Below are 19,555 nucleotides of genomic sequence, written 5' to 3' on the forward strand. Positions count from 1 at the left end.
TCAGAAAAAAAAAAAAAACCCAGCTAGTTCCAATAGAAAAATAGGCATACGACACAGAAAAATTTACAAAGAAGAAAATATAAAAGGAAGATAAATAAGATATATAAAATCATACATGCTTGAACTTCACTAACTCTAAGTATAATATAAATTAATATTTTTAGCAGTCACATTGACAAAAATCAAGCGTATGATAACTTAGAATAAAGGATAAAATAAGGTAAGTTTACACAAACTCCATGGAGGACAATTTGACAATATATACAAAAATTAAACTGTAGGTTCCCCTGACCCCAGAGTTCTACATCTAAGCATTTATCCAATATATATGCATATACAAGTTCATAAAATTATATACATGGGTTAAAAAAAATAACCTCAGCATTCTTTGTGTAAATATAAGATTAAAGTTATCACAAATCACAATCACTAGGAGACTGACTACATTAATTATAGTATATCATCAACAAAATTGAGCCTTATACAGCCACATGAAATAAAATATTTTACTATCCCTAGTCTGTAGTACTTCCTCAAAGACCCAATCTCTTAGATTGTAAAATCTGTGGAAAATTCCAAATTTGATATTAGCCCTGGTATACTGGTACTTACAAGATTTTATTCTTAGAAATTATACGAAATATATTGACATTCTTTCAAATTCCCATCAGAGAAAACGAAACCCGAAGAGGCCTGTATTTAAGATTTTGTTACTGGGTCACTTCAGAGTCTTCTACATCTTTGCAATGGAGTTTATTTCTTCTTTCATACAATAGAATGTTTGCTTATAGAATAAATATCATAGTCTGCCATGTCCTATTCTCCTACAAATATTATGTGCACATACACACACACACATATATTTTTTTTGCATGTACTTTTGGTGGGGGTACTCCAGAAATACAGGTTGTAAAGAATTCATAAGTGAATATGTTTCCAAGAAAAGCAGCTGAAAAATGCTGAGAAAGAAAAAGGAATTCCAATGTCTGCTTACATAATTCATAAATACAAATTAATAGCATTTCTTTAAAAATGATATCCTGTTTGAAATCTAAATCAAGAAATAATCTAACTCACAGTAACAGCTCTACCAGTATCTATGGAGAAACTTACAAAATCTATTCTGTGAAACATAAAAAAAGTCATGAATAAATGGAAAGAAATAGCCTTTACATGCATATGAATTCAATATTATAAAGGTGTCAGTTCTCCTTAAATTAATTAATCTACATAGTCAAGGCACTCAGAAGGAAAATGATAGATTTTTACATGGTTTGAAGGGAATTCGAAAAATTGTACTAAAGGTCATCTAGGAATACAAATGTGAAAATTAGAAATATCTTGTAAAAGCAGAACAATCTTGGATAATGGCTGTAATTTTGGATTAATTTCTGAATTCTGTTCCAATTACCCTTCTACTCCATTTCTGTCCCTTTCTTTGCCATAAGTAAACTCATAAAATTATTTAAATGTTAATGATAACCTATGTGACAAACTATAAACAGTGTCTGACTCTACTCATTTGAAGATTTTATTTACTTATTTGAGAGCACAAGGGGGCAGAAAGAAAGCTCCTACAAGTATGAGCAGTGGGGAGGGGCAGAGGGAGGGGAAGAAGCAGGCCCACCGCTGAGCAAGGAACCCAACTTGGGGCTCGATCCCAGGACCCTGGGGTCATGATCTGAGCCTAAGGCAGACGCCCAACCTACTGAGCCACCCAGGCTCCCCAGATAAATAAATAAATCTTTAAAAAAAGATATAATCAATTATTTTTAAAAAAACATAATGGCAGAATTCAGGAAAAGCACAAGGGATTTCCTGTTCTCTTGTTTATAATTTTCTGTTTCAAAATTTTCTACATTGGGCAATGCGTTATTTTTATGATCAGAATTGTTACTAAAATAACTGAATATGTATCTCAGTATCTCTGTTTTCCATTATTTCAGAAACAATTTTATTTTATTAATTAATAGTTCCTGTGACTATTACATTGAAAGTAATGACTTCAAAGTTTCTGTTCATTTTAATAGAATATTTTCTAAAAATAACGAATTAGGGATAAAAGAACAGTGAAAAATTCTTTCAAAATAATAAAAAATGTTATTTCTTGTTCAGAATTCTAAAAAGGCTCATGTAATAAAAAAGTCCTTAAAGTAGAATTATAACAATCTGTTGATCTTCAGAGACTAATCTGACACACAAATGCAAGTTTTTAAAAATATTTTTAATAATATCGTTTTACAGATGTAAATGCTTATTTGCTATTTTACCTTAAATAAAATATTTAAAATCAGTTACTTAAATATAAATACTTATTTATGGATCTAAATAACACATTTAAAAGGGCAAAAGGCATACTCACACTGGGAGCTCACAACTTTTTCACTCCCCAAGAAGTTAATTGCTGGGATTATAGCTTGCCCTTTCCCAGTGGAACTGACAATAATTTCTTCATTTTCTAAGATCTGTAGCTTGATGAATGCATCTGGTTTGGACGTGCGTACCTGTACAGTAACAGGATGCGGTAAAGCAACTTTAATGGAATACCTATAAAGAAAAACATACGAATTTTAAGCGGTTTATTGATCTTTCCCTCAAGTCAGTAAAGGAAACTGCATTATTTGCTGAAAGGATAATCTAAAAGTAAATCCATTGTGTAAAATTGACCCAAATCCTGGAAACATTATTGCTATTATAGACTTTGACAAAAGATCTCTATATGCTATGGTAAAATGAACAGGCATAGGACATTTATTATCATCAGATCCCAAGCAGGAAATGTAACTTTTGTTTAGATAGGCTTATAAAACATGATAGATCTGCAAACTATGGACACACCAAACCTTCCCATTATACCCTCCCCCACAGTTGGACAACTGGCAGCAGACTTCAAATCTTCACTGTTTACCATATTTTCTTTGATTCATAAAAATGCAGAGAAATCAAAATTTGTACCCACCACCTGTTCTCTCAACCTTCACCATACAAGTTGGAAATCGTTTACAAAAAGACAAAATGTACAGTATAACACCATCCCAACCCCTCCCTTGACACAACCAAAGAGGTTTTGTTTTATTTTGTTTTTTTTTATTTTGTTGGGGTTCTTTTTCTTAATTTAGGTGAATCCTCACAAATGCTCAGGACCTTATAAATCTTCAGTTTCTCTAGAAATTTGCTTTTCTGAATATTGTCTTTCTCCTGAATCTTAAATCTCCCCTTCTTTATTCCTCCTTGTCATTGGTTTTTGTACACCTATAGGTCTCACCCATCTTTTAACAAAAAATCAAAGCAGAATAAACCAAAAACACAAACAAAAGAAACCCTTCAACCAACCTTGAGGTCCAGCCTCTGCTGATTTTTTCACTCCTCCCCAGCTTGGCATCAAAGGAGAGTTGTTGATTGCCACTGTCCACAACCCCATCTCTTCCTATTGGCTCACAGCACTCTACTCGGCCCCCAGTCAAAGTGCTAACCTTGCTCTTGCAAGTTTCCAGCAGCTTGTCACCACGCTATAGAAATTTCAGTTCTTTTTTTTTTTTCCAAAGATTTTATTCATTTATTTGAGAGAGAGAATGAGATAGAGCGAGAGCATGAGAGGGGGAGGGTCAGAGGGAGAAGCAGGCTCCCCGCCGAGCAGGGAGCCCGATGCGGGGCTCGATCCTGGGACTCCAGGATCATGACCTGAGCCGAAGGCAGTTGCCCAACCAACTGAGCCACCCAGGCACCCCGAAATTTCAGTTCTCATCTTTCTTGACTTCTCAGGAGAATTTGACAAGGTTGAGTCAAGCCTCATTTTCCTCTTCTTCAAAAACTCTTCTCCTACAAGTGTAACAACTTTTGTACCTCCTAATTTGGTGCTGTTTTTTTTAGACTTCTCTCCCATTGACATTCCTATAAGTGTCAGAGAATCTTAATATTCTGTCCTAGGTCCGACTGTCATGGTACAAACTTTCCTGGGCATTTCCATGGGCAGAAACAGAATAATAGTTCCCAGATTTGTGTCTCCAGCCCAACTCCTTATGCAATATCACTTGGATGTTTCACTGACCTACCCATAATTAACATCTAAAACTGAATCAATTGTCTTCCTATTGCCCAACCTGCAAATGGGGTTTTCTCCCTGTAACCACTATCTAAGTAAAGGACACTTACTGTCCCCTGATCCCAAGTCAGTCCCCAGGAGTCCCAACCAACCAGGACTGTCAATTTGACTTCCTCAGTGTCTTAAAACCCTTTCTCTTCTCTCTAGATCCACTGTCACTGCCTAGTATGGGTTCAGTTGTACCCCCCCCCATAAAACTATGTTGGAGTCCAGTACCTGGAGTATCCGCAGTACCTCCCAATATCACGTTTTTCAGAGACAGGGTCTTTCTGAGGGAATCAAGTTCACATGAGGTCATTAGGGTGGGCCCTAACCCAATATAACTGATAGATACCCTTATGAGACAGGAAATTTGGAAACAGAGAGACACAGGGCGAATGCCAAGTGAAGATGAATACAAAGATCATGGTGATAAGTCTATAAGGCAAAGAACACCAAGGATTATCAGAAATCCCCAGAGGCTAGGAGAAAGCATGAAATAGCTTGTCCCTCACAGCCCTCAGTAGGCACCATCCCTGCTGACACTTGGATTTTGGTCTTCTGGCATCCAAACCGTGAGACTGTGAGACAATCGATTTCAGTTGTTGAAGCCACCTACTTTGCCAGTTTGTGGGATTTTGTTATGGCGGTGCTAGCGAACGAATCCACTGACCGGCTCCAGTTGCCATCAGCATACACCCGGGTTATTTCAAAGCTTCTTCCTATCTGGTTCCCCTGTCTCCAGTTACGCTGTCCTTCATTCAACACACTGCAGTCTTTTGAAATTGTTTTTTCTTCCATATTCCGTTCCTTTTATGATTATCTATAATTTCACAATAATATGGTTCTAACATTTCTGCTCTTAGAAATTATATTTTAAAAAATTTTTTTTCGGGGTGCCTGGGTGGCTCAGTTGGTTAAGCGACTGCCTTCGGCTCAGGTCATGATCCTGGAGTCCCTGGATCGAGTCCCGCATCGGGCTCCCTGCTCGGCAGGGAGTCTGCTTCTCCCTCTGACCCTCCCCCCTCTCATGTGCTCTCTCTCTCATTCTCTCTCTGTCAAATAAATAAATAAAATCTTAAAAAAAAAAATTTTTTTTTTTCAACTCATGCTTTGCAGGCATAATGTCTTAACACAAGTCTATTGTGGCCATTTCTCTTAAAACTCCTCAAAGCATGTTTTGCCTCTCAGATAAAGTCTAAATCTCTTTCCTTATGAGGCCCTTCTCTGGCCTTACCCTTGCCATAGCCCCCTAGAGCCCCACTTTGCAAGCAAACGTCTTCAGTTCCCTGAAAAGGTCATACACTCCTTAATTTCTGAACTTTCACATTTGCTCATGAAGCAGTTCCCTCCTCACCTTGCCCCCCACCAAGTTTGACAGCTTTAGGACCGGCTTCTAGGACTAATTTAGATATTGGGTTAAATATCACTCGTTGGTCTAGTAGTGGTCCTGCAGTGTGATACAGTGGCCTCCTATCAGAGTAGTTAAAATATCTGATCACAATTGTTATTTTTAATTGCTGGTATGTTTCCCTCCTACTTCTTTCCTTTTTTCCCTGGCTTTCTTTCTAATAGCCAATGTGCAGATACATGACAAGAAGCAGACAGATTAAAAAGAGAATTTTCTGTCCCTGCTATTACCCCCAGTTCATGTTTTCTTTCAGTATTTTCTCTAAACTTTTACCTACATATGAAATACGTAAACAAATATAAGAACAAAAACATATGCTGGGGATATACTGTATATATTGTCCTGTAATTTAATTTTACTACTGATTATTTTATAATACAAAAATTTTTTCATGTTCTTTAAAAGAAAAAAAAGTTTTAAAATACAAATAAATAAGAATTAGAGGGGAAAATTAACCAGAATACAGTAAATTTGTACATATATTGTCAAATAGACTTAGGTGTTTCTTTAGAAAACAAATTTACCAATACATGTGGAATCTTTAAAACATATAATCTTTCTAAAATAATAAATCTTTAAACAATAATCAAGAATTTACTTTAATATTTATAATAAATATGCCTATCACATCTCTATTAGTACTATTGAAAAAGTAGAAATGGAAAATTTGTAACAAAAAATAGCCAGAGTAAATTGTTGTATTTTCCTACAAATGATTACTATGTAATCATGAAAAAGAATTCACAAAATGTCTTAATGGCACTGGGAAATGTGCACACTATAATGTTAAGTAAAAAGGTCAGCTTACAAAACTTTAATTACATTATGATTTTAATAATGTTAAGCTGTGACTAGGAAAAAAAACACCAAAAGAAAATACAACAGGATACTAACAGTGATTTTTTCTAGGTTGTTTGATTACAGGTGACCTTTACTTCCTCAATAATATATTCATATATTAATAGTTAACTGTGGTCAATCCCAGAGCCCTGTGCATATCTAGAGGCCCAACCTCTGTAGCCACAGTCACTGAAGGACAACGTGTCAGCACCCATCTGGTGCCAAAAAATGCCAATTTGGGGCATTTCCCTTCTATCATATACTTATACCTGAATAAAATTTTCTTATCATTGGGTATGTAGTAATCTCTGATTTCCTTTATGGTGAAGGTATTGCATGGAGACTCTCGAGATAGGCATGGGAGTGGATTGTAGGAACCAATGAGGCGCAGTTTCCATCGTGAGGACGATACATATGTGTCACCAGTAAATGCTTCAGCCACGAATGTGTAGCCTTTCTAGAGGAAAGAGAATTGGACAGAAGTAAGGCATACTGTTACTGGTCTCTCAAAGGTACAACATATGGCTTCACTGTAGTAAAATGCTTTATTATCTTGATATACATAAAGGTCCCAAGATCTCTTGATAAAAGAAAATCACTATCATTACATTTTGAAATTCCTCTTAGAAAGTGCATCTTACATGTTTTCAGAGAAAACGAGTAACTGTAACAGTTTTGTTTGTGTAGTTCTCAAGCTATAACACAAATCACGTAACTCTGATAGATGATTGCTATGTTTTCTTCCAATTCTTCTAATGCTTCCTAATGCAGATTTTTATCATTGCATCACCCTGGAGTAGCCCAATAACTTCCTACCTGATGTCCCTGTTTTTAAATACAAGATGAGAAAAGAAGAAGCATTTATGGAAATGTAGTTCCCTTGGAATGACAATTGTCAGATAAAGCTATCAAGTTAACAGCAGATCTGGTTCCAAGGAACCCAGATATGAGTATGGAGATGAGCTCTTTAGGTGGGGGAAAAGAAGCAGCTAAGAAACCTGGGATAATATTATAGTGGGTAATAGCTTGGTTCTATGTAATTGGATCTCTATCTGGCAAAAATGTCAGTGAAGCAAGAGCATGATATCATAATGAGATACAAAAGTTCAAAGTAATTCTGAGTTTATAATTCCAGACACTTCTAATAAGGAAGAAAAATATAGATTTGTATTCCAGTTGATTCTGATGCAAAGGAAGCTCTCTAATGTGTTTAGATTTCCAGAAACAAAAAGTGGAAATATATAAGACAGTATATATATATATATATATATATATATATATGACAGAATAAATTCAATAAACATCTAGGAATATTACCCAGAATTACAATACCCATAATAATATGAGAATTGCAACACCAATAAGGACCTTTTAACATTATGTTTGGGGCAAGGAAATAAAGGAAGATAAATCATATACACTAAAGTATTTTTATTTGTAAAGTATTATGCACAGATTTATTGCTGTTCTCATTATTTTTTGAGCTTGTAATACTAATGCATTAAGAAACAAAATAAAATTACATGACTCTGATTTTGTGTTTTTCTAGGCTCAGAGAATAGGTTTGAGAGGGGAAAAAAAGTTATAAAATGGTGGGATAGATATTGGTAAGTTAAAGTCTACAGCTAAACCAGTGTTAGGGTTTTAAGAGAGAACCTGACTATTCTAAATGACTTTAAGGCTCATGAGTAACAGTAACATAATACTTAAATATTTGCAAAACACACATATAATAAAGGACTGTTATCCAAAATATGCAAAAACCCCTAAAACTCAACAATAAGAAAACAAACAATCTAGTTAAAAAATTTTAAAAGACTTCTCACCAGAGAAGATATACAGATGGCAAATAGGCACACAAAAAGATGTTCCACATTGTATATTATCAGAAAAACTCAAACAACCATGAGATACCACTACACTCCTATTAGAATAGCCCAGATCCATAACACTGGAAATACTACCTGCTGATGAAGATACAGAGCAACAGGAACTCTCATTCATTGCTAGTGGGAATGAAAAATGGTACAGACATTTTGAAGGACAGTTTGGCAGTTTCTTACAAAACTACACATATTCTTATTATACAGTCCAACAATAGTGCTCCTTGGTATTTATGCCAAAAACTTATGTCCACACAAAAACCTGCGCACAGACATTTGTAGGTGCTTTGTTCATAATTGCCATAACTTGGAAGCAAACAAGATGTCCTTTGGTAGGTGAATAGGTAGATAAACTTTGAAACAAGCAGACTGTGGAATATTATTATTAAAAAGAAATGAGCTATTAAGCCATAAAAAACATGGAAAAATCTTAAATGCCTGTTTTTAAGTGAAAGAAACAAAACTGAAAAGATTACCCACTCTACGATTCCAACTTTACCACATTCTGGAAAAGGCAAAACTATGGAGACAGAAAAAAGGTCAGGGGTCGAGGAGGAGAAATACACAGGTGGATCACAGAGGATTTTTAGGTCTGTGAAAACACTCTTTATGATACCATGATGATGGACACATGTCATCTTACATTCATCCAAACCCATACAATGTACAACACCAACAGTGAACCATAATATAAACCATGGAATTTGGGGGATTATGACGTGTCAGAGTAGGATGATCAATGTAATAAATGGGCCACTCTGGTGGGGCTTGTCGATAATGGGGAGGCTGTGCACATGTGGGAGCAGAGTGTATATGGGAAATCGCTGTACTTTCCTCTCAGTTTTGCTGTGAAGCTAAAACTGCTCTTATTTATTGCTACTAAGAGTTGCAATGAAGTCTTAAATCCCTTCCAAGTCTTTTTTTTAAGAACATTTTATTTATTTATTTGAGAGAGAGATAGAGAACGCACACAAGCAGGGGAAGCGCAGGCAGAGGGAGAGGGAGAAGCAGGCTCCCCACTGAACAGGGAGCCCACCATGGGGCTCGATCCCACGACCCTGGGATCGTGACCTGAGCCGAAAGCAGAGGCTTAACTGATTGAGCCACCCAGGCACCCCAAAACCCTTCCAAGCCTTAAAAAAAATTTAAATCTCATTTAAAAAAAAATCTCTTAAACAACTCAAAAGAGCTTTTAGGTTTTTTATGGACTTAATACTTTTAAAAATTTATCTTTCATTCCTATAAACCAGTATTCATTAGATAGGTATGTCTTAATTTGTGCAAAATAATGCACAGAATCATGGGCTGAAATGAACTTTGAAAGTCAACTACAACCATAGCTCAAAGAGAAAAATGAAAAGATTCAAAACCATATAGGTAAAGAATGAAAGGTCAGAGTAAAAACAAATCTCCCAGTTTACAATGTAGGTGTATACCGCCTTTTGTTATGCTTCCCTCTAAGAGGAAATAACCAAAAACACAAAGATGAGATTCAAATAGAAAGGCAACATGATTTGAGTGGGATCCTCAGAAATCAGGGTCCATCGTGCAGCAGGAGTAATGTGCCAAGTGCTTTTTAAAGAATCTGTGTAGCCCTGGAAAAGACTGGGGGTGGTGGGTGATGAATGGCCATGTAATCACAATCTTCTGAAATATTTAGGGATGGAATAAAAACCCAGTGGGAAACTGAGACAACCAGCTAATTTGATCCAAAGAATAGGACTAAATGAGCCCTTTACCTCCATTTCCATTTTAAAGGTTTATATGATTTTATGATTTTATAGGACTTTCCAATGCTTTCCTTTTGTCATATTTTCTTCAGAGAGAAGAAAAAAGAGAGCTGAGAGGTGAATGTTCTAGCACTCACATTAAATACCTTGGGCTGTCAAATAAATGGGACTTCTACAGAAAACAACCAGGACCCCATTCCTCTGTTAAGTAGGTTGAAAAGCACATCTGCTCTAACCTGCTCCTGGAATCTTACTAAGGCACTGGCTTCTCACTGCCAGTCTATCATATGGGGAGAATAAATTTTGCACCTACCTTATTCTTGGTATAAAGATAAGGCACCACTTTTTGGAACACTTTTGGCACTTGTTCCATTGTGTCATTATTAACAATGTGGAGCATGCAGACCGGGAGTGTAGTATATACTTTGGGAACCAAAATCATATCTTGAGGAACCAAAAATGTTTCTCTGTAATTACAAAAGAATGAACTTCCCCTTGCCATGAATCATAAAGAAAGTTTGAAATTAGGCTTAAGGCAAGAAATAAAAAAGTTTAAAATTTCCAATAATTACAAGGTATACATACTGGTTTTTTAGATTATTAATATACCATTTTGTCATGTAAATACAAGCCCTTTAAGAAATCCCATTTGTAAGTAATTTGTGACTTTTACCTAATACGATATTGCTTGAAAATTAAATAATTTCTTTCTATACTGATAGCACATCAATTTATATTATGTTTATCATACCCCTAAAAATACTAATAATTACCTTCACATTCTTCACATTTCATTTAAAGAAACATGGATAAAAATTCTGTAGTATCTCATTGATGCATAGCAGATGGGGAAGAAGTGCTAAGTTGTGAAAACAGCCTATCAGTTCATACTTTCACTACTACCATAAATAAAGCTCTACACGTAAGACTATCGCATGCCATTTAAAGATGATATCATATGGGGCGCCTGGGTGGCTCAGTTGGTTAAGCGACTGCCTTCGGCTCAGGTCATGATCCTGGAGTCCCTGGATCGAGTCCCGCGTCGGGCTCCCTGCTCGGCAGGGAGTCTGCTTCTCCCTCTGACCCTCCCCCCTCTCATGTGCTCTCTCTCATTCTCTCTCTCTCAAATAAATAAATAAAATCTTTAAAAAAAAAAGATGATATCATATGCCAATTTCTGACAGCCTCACCTGAATGCTATAAACCAACTATTTGGTGGCTGGTCTGCATAAGTCACAGTATAGTCAGCAAAAACAATCTTAGTTTCTTCATCTTGATAGCATGGGTAAGATTCAATAGACTTGCACTTGCTTTTAAACATTAGTCTAGAAATGTAAAAATAATGTAAGTTCCAATGGCAAAGGCAACTTCTAAAATAAATTTTACTTACAAAAAAGGAAGTAGACAAAATAACATAAAATATCACAGTCTGCTGTTGGCTGGATTGAGGCCTTGATCAAAAGCTGTGGGGTTCAGAGTGCATGGCACCCAGGTAGGGGAGCCCATTGTAGGTCAACCATGAAAGATGTCTCTCAAAGGTCTCTAAAGTTATCTGAAGGTCTTAATCAAAGGAGAACTTAATTCATGATCAAGAAAGTAACTACAGGGGCACCTGGGTGGCTCAGATGGTTAAGCATCTGCCTTCGGCTCAGGTCATGATCCCAGGGTCCTGGGATCGAGCCCCACATCGGGCTCCTGGCTCAGCAAGGAGTCTACTTCTCCCTCTCCCTCTGCCTCTCTCCCTGCTCATGCTCTCTCTCTCTCTATCTCTGTGTCTCAAATGAATAAATAAAATCTTTAAAAAAAAAAAAAAGAAAGTAACTACAGTTTATAGGTGGGAAATCAGCAACAAAGCTCAAACTATAACGGTAAGAAAACAGGAACAGGCAAAGTAGCAATGAAACTGGGTGGGGGCCACTCAAGGTCTGGAACGAACACGGGAATCGATACTAGAATGGAGTTTAAAGTAAGGAATGGATTTGTAAAAAGGGATTAAAACAAAAAAAAATCTAAGGCCGTGATCAAGGGGAGAACGTCAGTTTTCCTCCTATGTGATTTTTGGCACATAAAAGAGTGGTATGTGCAACTGGTTAAAAGAATTATGGGTTGAGGTTTCTCCATGTTTGCCCCCTGGAAGGCTGTGGCATATTTCAGAACATGATGGAAGTCACGTGAGAGATGTTCTAGGTTCTTTCCCTTCCACGGCCAGGAACTGGATCTAGCTTCAGTAGCACCAGCAATCTAGGGTCTTTTGTATAACATCTATGGATTTAGCTGGGATGGAAGCCATAATGGCCAATAGAAAATGGTTTTGTATTAGAGGTCTAGACAGATCTAGAGGTTTTCTTGCCTTCCAGAAGGCAGATGGCTTGACTGTACCGTCAGTAAGAAGCAAAGCCATGGAGATTGTTATGGGGGTTAGGATTCACATCCTCCATTTGATCACTGGCCTTTGATGGGAGGAAATTGACAGATTTATACTTGGGAGAGTTTTAAGCCTTGTAGGTAAGTTATGAGAACAAAGATTGACCAAATATCCTGGTTTGCCTGGGGTAGTCCTGGTTTATACTCATAATCCTGTCGTAATTATTAATAGTGCTCCCTCTGTCCCTTTTGTAAAAGTATCCCAGTTCAAATGATAAGTAACCTGATCACCCTAACTGGGAACTCTAATGTGGTGGTCTGTCAATGCAAAGCACCACTGCCAATCACATGGGGGCTGGTTGAATCCACATGTGGGTGTTGGCTGAGCCAATGTAGCAGCTGAACAGGCTACCTAGGGAACTGACTGTAATGGGACCAGCTGCCATTCTAAGATAAGGCAGGGATTTAGAGGTATTCCAGTCATTGTTCGCATCATACATTCCACACTTTTTCATAGCCTCAGGAAATTCTAATGCATATAGTGCCATCAAAACCCTGATGTATATGGAATATCTTGAATGACCTTGAATGACCCAGAGAAATATTCCTGACAGACTTGAAAGATTTTCTTTTAACTTTGCATCCTAGTACAGAAAGAAAGTTACATCAGTAAACTGAGCCTTGCCCAAAGTTCACTTGGGAAAGTTCTACCCCTTAAGATCTGAGAATGTAAGGCTGGATTCCAGGACCTCAGTTTCCCATTTAGTAGTAATAATAAAGTAATATTTACAATAGCTAATGCCCTGTAATGACTCAATCTGTAGTTTGGTGTTAAGAACACAGGAAATGTTCTTTTTATTTATCTTTACAGCCTTACAAAAAAATAGTACTATGAGAGAGATATTGTTTTCCCTATATTAAAATGATTTCCTTATATTAAATATTATTAATAAAATATTAAATATTATTAATAAAATTTTAATTTCAACTTTAGAGAGGATAGAGACTTACCCCAGGACCCACACCTGATAATTAGTATAGCAAGGGTTAGCATTAGGTCTGATGCTGAAAGATGTGTGCAAGTCAGTCAAGCTGGATGATCAAGTAATGGCAGTGTCCATGGCCAGGACTAGGGTGAGGTGAATGGGACACTTACCCTCAGGGTTAGGCAAGTACTGTATAGATTTGGATTTTCTCCATGTTTAAAATTTTTATATTTGTTTCATCATGAATTTTTTTCATTATTTTTAGGTTATTTTACGTTTTTATATGTTTTCATATATAATTTTCTATTTGTTGCTTATAAGTAGAAATCCAATTGTTATTTTATATTGACCTTGTCTCCAGCAACTTTTCTTTAATTCTCTAACTCTAATAATTTTTCTGCAGATTTTGGGGCGCCTGGGTGGCTCAGTCGTTGAGCGTCTGCCTTCGGCTCAGGTCATGGTCCCAGGGTCCTGGGATCGAGCCCCGTGTAAGGCTCCCTGCTCGGTGGGAAGCCTGCTTCTCCCTCTCCCACTCCCCCTGCTTGTGTTCCCTCTCTCACTGTGTCTCTCTCTATCAAATAAATAAAAAATCTTTAAAAAAAATTTTTTTTCTGCAGATTTTAAAATATTTTCTACCGGGGCTCCTGGGTGGCTCAGTCATTAAGCGTCTGCCTTCGGCTTGGGTCACGATCCCAGGGTCCTGGAATCGAGCCCCACATCAGGCTACCTGCTGGGCGAGAAGCCTGCTTCTCCCTCTCCCACTCCCCCTACTTGTGTTCCCTCTCTTGTTGTCTCTTTCTCTATCAAATAAATTAATTAAAAAAAATTTTTCTACATATACAATCATATCGTCTGTAAACAGTGGTGGTTTTATTTTTTCCCTTCAAATCCTAATGACTTTTACTTTGCTTTATTGCCATTTTGTCCTTCTCAGAATTATTCCAGGATTATTGTGAATGGAAGTCATCAGGCAGACATTTTTGTCTCATTTCTAAGCCCAGGAAAATTCTTTCAAAATTTCACCACTAATCATGTTTGTAGTAAGTTTTGAAAATACCAGATACCAATAACATATTAATGAAAGACTTCTCTAGAAGTTTTCTTCTCTAAAAGTCCAAGTTTTCTAAAAACAAAAAATAAATAATTAAATAATTTTGAATTTGTGTTAAATTCTATCAAATGTTTTTTCCGATTCTATCTGGAGGACCAAATGATTTGTTCCTTTTCCCTGTTAATGTACTGAATTAAAATGACAAACCTTCTAACGTTAAACCACCATTGTATACCTGGGAAGGAGAGGCCTACTTGATTATAAGGCATTATCCTTTTTATTTAATTCCAATTTTGATTTACTAATTTTTTTTTATTTAAAAAAATTTTTTTATGTTATGTTAATCACCATACATTACATCATTAGCTTTTGATGCAGTGTTCCATGATTATTTGCGTAAAACACCCAGTGCTCCATGCAGAACGTGCCCTCTTTAATACCCATCACCAGGCTAACCCATCCTCCCACCCCCCTCCCCCTAGAACCCTCAGTTGAATCACAGATCTGTACCTCTGAAACAAATAATACATTGTATGTTAAAAAAAGAAGAAGAAGAAGAAGAAGAAGAAGAAGAAGAAGAAGAAGAAGAAAGTAACAAGAGGGGAAGAATGAAGGGGGGGGGAATCGGAGGGGGAGATGAACCATGAGAGACGATGGATTCTGATTTACTAATATTTTATTACACATTTTTTGCATCTATTCAAAAGGGTGATTGGTTTGCAATTTGAAGAAGGTGACTGGTTTGCAATTTCATTTTCTTACTGTCCTTGTTGAATTTTTTAAATCAAGGTTATGAATTGGTTACTGTTTCCTCTTTTTCTGTTCTCTAGAAGATTTGTGAGATTAATCTTATCTCTTCCTAAATTCACTAGCTGTTCATTAGTATATTGCTAGAAAGGATACCATGCATCCCTCCCCTGTTAGAGTTTCATCTAAATTATTACTTTTACCATTTCTGCAATAATACTATAACCTTAGAACTCTTTAAAACCTTATACCTAACTTCTACATTTCTCATTGCTTAAGGTCATGAATTTATTCTTATATGTAGCTATTTGTTGATTGCCCTTTGAAGATAATATGCATTATTTTTCTGGCCGATTTGAAGGTTTTTCTTTTGGCCTTTGTTTTTCAGTAGTTTCACTGCAATTAGTCTAGGAATACTTTACTTTGTAGGCTTTCTGCATGGAGTTTGCATGCAGTCTCCTGAAAACATGAGTTGATGTGTTTTACCAGTTTTGGAAAGTTCTCAGTTATTATCTTTTTACAGTCTGGGGCTATAATGACAATATTGGACTTTCTGAGCATATTCCACATGTCCCTTATGTTGCTTTCTTACTTCCCATTCACTTTCTTCTATGCTTCAGTTTGGATACTTTTCTATTGACCTATCTCCAAGTTCACCAATCTCTTCATCTGTTCTGATTAATCTGCTGTTAAATCTACAAATAAGTTTTTAATTTCAGTTGTTAAAAATCTCAGAAATATTTCTGAGTGAAATAAGCCAGACACAAAAGAGCACATGCTGTGTGATTTCAGTTATATGAAATTGAAGAACAATCAAATCTAATCTATGGTGATGAAACTCAGAGTATAGGTTTCTTGTTGGGAACGGATGAGTTATATAAAAGAGCAGAAACAAAACTTTGTGGGTGATGGAAATATTCTGTATCATGTTTTTGCAGTAGTTTTATGAGTATGTGTAATTAATTAGCAAAATTTATCTAACTAAACAGTTAGGATAAATTAATGACCTTAATAAATAGTGTGGTGTTAAATAAAAAACATTATCTAAAAAAAAATCATCATTTATGTAATTTCCATTTGACTCAGCTTTATTAATCTAAACTTTTGATCTATTTTCTCCTTATTCTTTATTTTCTTTGGCATTTCCATTACAGTTAAGTTTTGAGATTTTGTCTGCTAACTCCAGCATCACCAGAGGGTTTGCCTCTTTTAAATATGTCTGTATGTGTGTGTGTATATATACACATATAATTTATAATTTCTCAGTTTTGTTCAGATTATCCTGTCTCTCAGATATGGTTTGTGGCTATAGTAGTTTTGCTGAGGCTCAGTCTACTTCCGGTTTACCCCTGTTTCTAGAGTGTTACTGTCCAGGGATTTCAACTGACAATTTTAATTGTTTGTTGCAGTCCCCTCCCCTAGTAGGTCCCAAACTCTGACCGTGGTCACCTCAACACCATAAGACTTCAAGAAACTTTGCTCTGCTTCTCAGAGGTTTTCTGCTTAGAATATTAGTTAAGTATAATTAAGACAAACCAAAAGTAGTAAGTACCATAGAAATGCTTCAGATAAAATATTGTGGAAGTTCAGAAGAAGCAGTGTTTCTCACTGCAGTGATTAGGAAAACTCAAATGAACATGGTAGCACTTGAACAGGAACTTGAAGGATACCAAGATACTACAATAAGAAATTTCATTATGCTGCCTTACCTTAAGAGAGAAACTGCATACTGTTCTATATTCAGTTCCAATATACTCCAAACTTTTTGAAGAATATCTGCAACACTGTTATTTTCCTTTGTGTCTAAAAATAATAATTAAAAATAGCAATATAAAAATTGCAAGATGCCTGAAAGATCATCTTGTTCAAAGCCCTCCTTTTACAGATAAAGAAGCTGAAATTCACAAGGTGGTATCCAAAGCCATAGGCTTTATTAGCAGCAAAATTATGTTAAAATATAAAGCTATAAACTTCTAGTCAACAGCTCTGCTCATCGATTTGTGCTGTTTTCCTTCATCTTCAGTGACATCATAAAGTGTTCTTTGATCTAATTGAACATTCTCATCAAAGAGTTTACATCAGGAGATCTTTTATCACACTAAAAGTTCTTTATGCAAGCTCTTATGACAAAAAATAATTCATTCAATTTTTCTAAAAAACAACAGCTAATGGGATCCCACTAAAACTCAGTCCCATAATCCACATTTGTTTAGGACTAGATGATTTGGTCAGAAAAATGCAAATCCATAGTAAGTGGCTCAAATTTAACAAGTCAGAAACTGACTTTTTCCCTAATTATCCTATTTTAATTTCTTCATAGTACTTACTAGAATCTGAAATTGATATCTTCATATATCTACTTGTCTATTGTATGTCTACCACCACTAGAACACAAGATTCATCAAAGCAGAAACTCTGTCGGTTTAACTGACTTCAATAAAATCAGAATTTAGAACAGTGCTGTGCACACAAGTTATTCAATAAATATTCATTGAGTGAAAGAAATGCAAATATTATTAAAACATTATTAAGTTCTTCAAGTTTTTGTGTCTAAAAAGAGAAAGAGAAAGAAAATCATTGTTTGAATATAATTTTTACAGCATATGTGGACAACAAAAAGTATATTTTACTATATATTTAATTTGATAAATCTATCTTTACTTTTTCTAATAGAATAATATCAAAATCAAGCAACAGTAATATTTTTCTCTCACACAACTATACATTGCAGTTTATTTACTTTACATTTGTTATCTGTAGTTTTCCCTGCTCAGATGAACATTTTGATTATTCTCATTAAATACTTCAAATAGAGGGGCGCCTGGGTGGCTCAGTCGTTAAGCGTCTGCCTTTGGCTCAGGTCATGATCCCAGGGTCCTGGGATCGAGTCCCACATCGGGCTCCCTGCTCTGCGGGAAGTCTGCTTCTCCCTCTCCCACTCCCCCTGCTTGTGTTCCCTCTCTCGCTATGTCTCTCTCTTGTCAAATGAATAAATAAAATCTTTTTAAAAAAATTAATTAATTAAATAAATAAATACTTTAAATAGAGACATTTTACAACAAAATGTTTTAGTACATTCAAAGAATTCTATTGGAGGGCGCCTGGGTGGCTCAGTCAATTAAGCGTCTGCCTTCGGCTCAGGTCATGATCCCAGGGTCCCGAATCAGATTGAGCCCAGAGTTGGGCTCCCTGCTCAGCAGGGAGTCTGCTTCTCCCTCTCCCTTTGCCCTTCCCCTCACTTGTGCACTCGCAAGCTCTCTCTCTCTTTCTCTCTCTCTCTCCCCCCTCAAATAAATAAATAAAATCTTAAAAAAAATTTTATTGGAGATAAGCCTTTTCTTATAAAAAAAAACTGCAGAATGAAAATGATTAAATATCATTTTTGCCACTGCGGTGTTTTATTTTAAGCTGATAAAAAGCTAAAATAAAATAACCTTTTTCACAAAAATAGTTTATTATACATACATAAATATTTTGATTTAATAGAATACACTGATAAGTTGATTTAATAGCTAGAATACACTTCAAATGCATTCTGTGCTCTGTAAATGTATGCCACACGGACACATGAAAGCTTCTTTCACTCAACTCATTCATTCATTTACTCATTCATTTATTTCTTTGAAAAATGATCTAGAAATGTAAAAAATATCCACAGCTTAGCTGAAGCTGACTGCTGTAGCATTCTGCTAGACATTGGAGATGCATAGAGGAAAAGACTAGTTCTCTGTGCTGTAAGACTCACAACAGACTGGGAGACATAGCTGATCATTCACTGAGTCCCTCATTCTTTCTTCCAGCACGTATTTGTTGTGTGCTTACTCTGTGCCAGGCACTGTGCTAAATTCTGGGAGCTAGAGAGTGAGTGTCCTGACATGCATTCTGACCTCAAGGAATTTCAATATTTATAGAATTACAAAGAATTAGCCCAATAATAAAGTAAGATAACTCCAAAATGTTTTTCATTAGCACACAAATATTCATTCTTACATACACAAGTTTATTTTATAAATGACTGGAAAAGGGTACCTGGTGTTCTAGCTCTCATAAGCAATCTGACATAAGTCCCTCTCCACATGGCTTGAATTTTAATTGCTGCTCCTACTTCCTCAGGAGAATATTCTTTATCACTTACTGGTGGGCAGCATTTAATGTCGACCCATTCCGCTGGAAAGAGAAAAACAAATTTTGGACTGAAAGTCGAGTTAAAGTATTTAATCCTTACCCCAGTTTTCAATACCTTTAACTGCTAAAGTCCCCTGACATATAAAGTGCCACAATGATAGATTTGTCTTTGTATTTAATATTGTGCTCTGCAGGTGGCCCTTTTTTTAGAACGTAAACATTCTGGAGAAAGGAAACACTACATACTGAGTGAGCTACTATGAATTCTTCTGTGAAAATAGTAAGGGGTTTCTCTCAAAACTGAAAGAAAATGTTAAAATTGTGTGAGTAGAGCATT

The 19,555-nt window shown here is 36.1% G+C and overlaps 1 protein-coding gene across 1 annotated transcript in view; it reads right to left on the reverse strand.

Moving 5' to 3' along the window:
- The window catches only part of ADGB (androglobin), a 156,978-nt gene that overhangs the window by 32,407 nt on the left and 105,016 nt on the right, over positions 1-19,555 (reverse strand). The window contains 6 exon segments of the mRNA XM_021693470.1: positions 2,363-2,547; positions 6,602-6,789; positions 10,259-10,412; positions 11,136-11,270; positions 16,803-16,896; positions 19,123-19,260. Of these exon segments, the coding sequence (XP_021549145.1) occupies positions 2,363-2,547; positions 6,602-6,789; positions 10,259-10,412; positions 11,136-11,270; positions 16,803-16,896; positions 19,123-19,260 (894 nt within the window).

Source organism: Neomonachus schauinslandi, chromosome 8, assembly GCF_002201575.2.
Source record: "Neomonachus schauinslandi chromosome 8, ASM220157v2, whole genome shotgun sequence".
Taxonomy (NCBI): domain Eukaryota; kingdom Metazoa; phylum Chordata; class Mammalia; order Carnivora; family Phocidae; genus Neomonachus; species Neomonachus schauinslandi.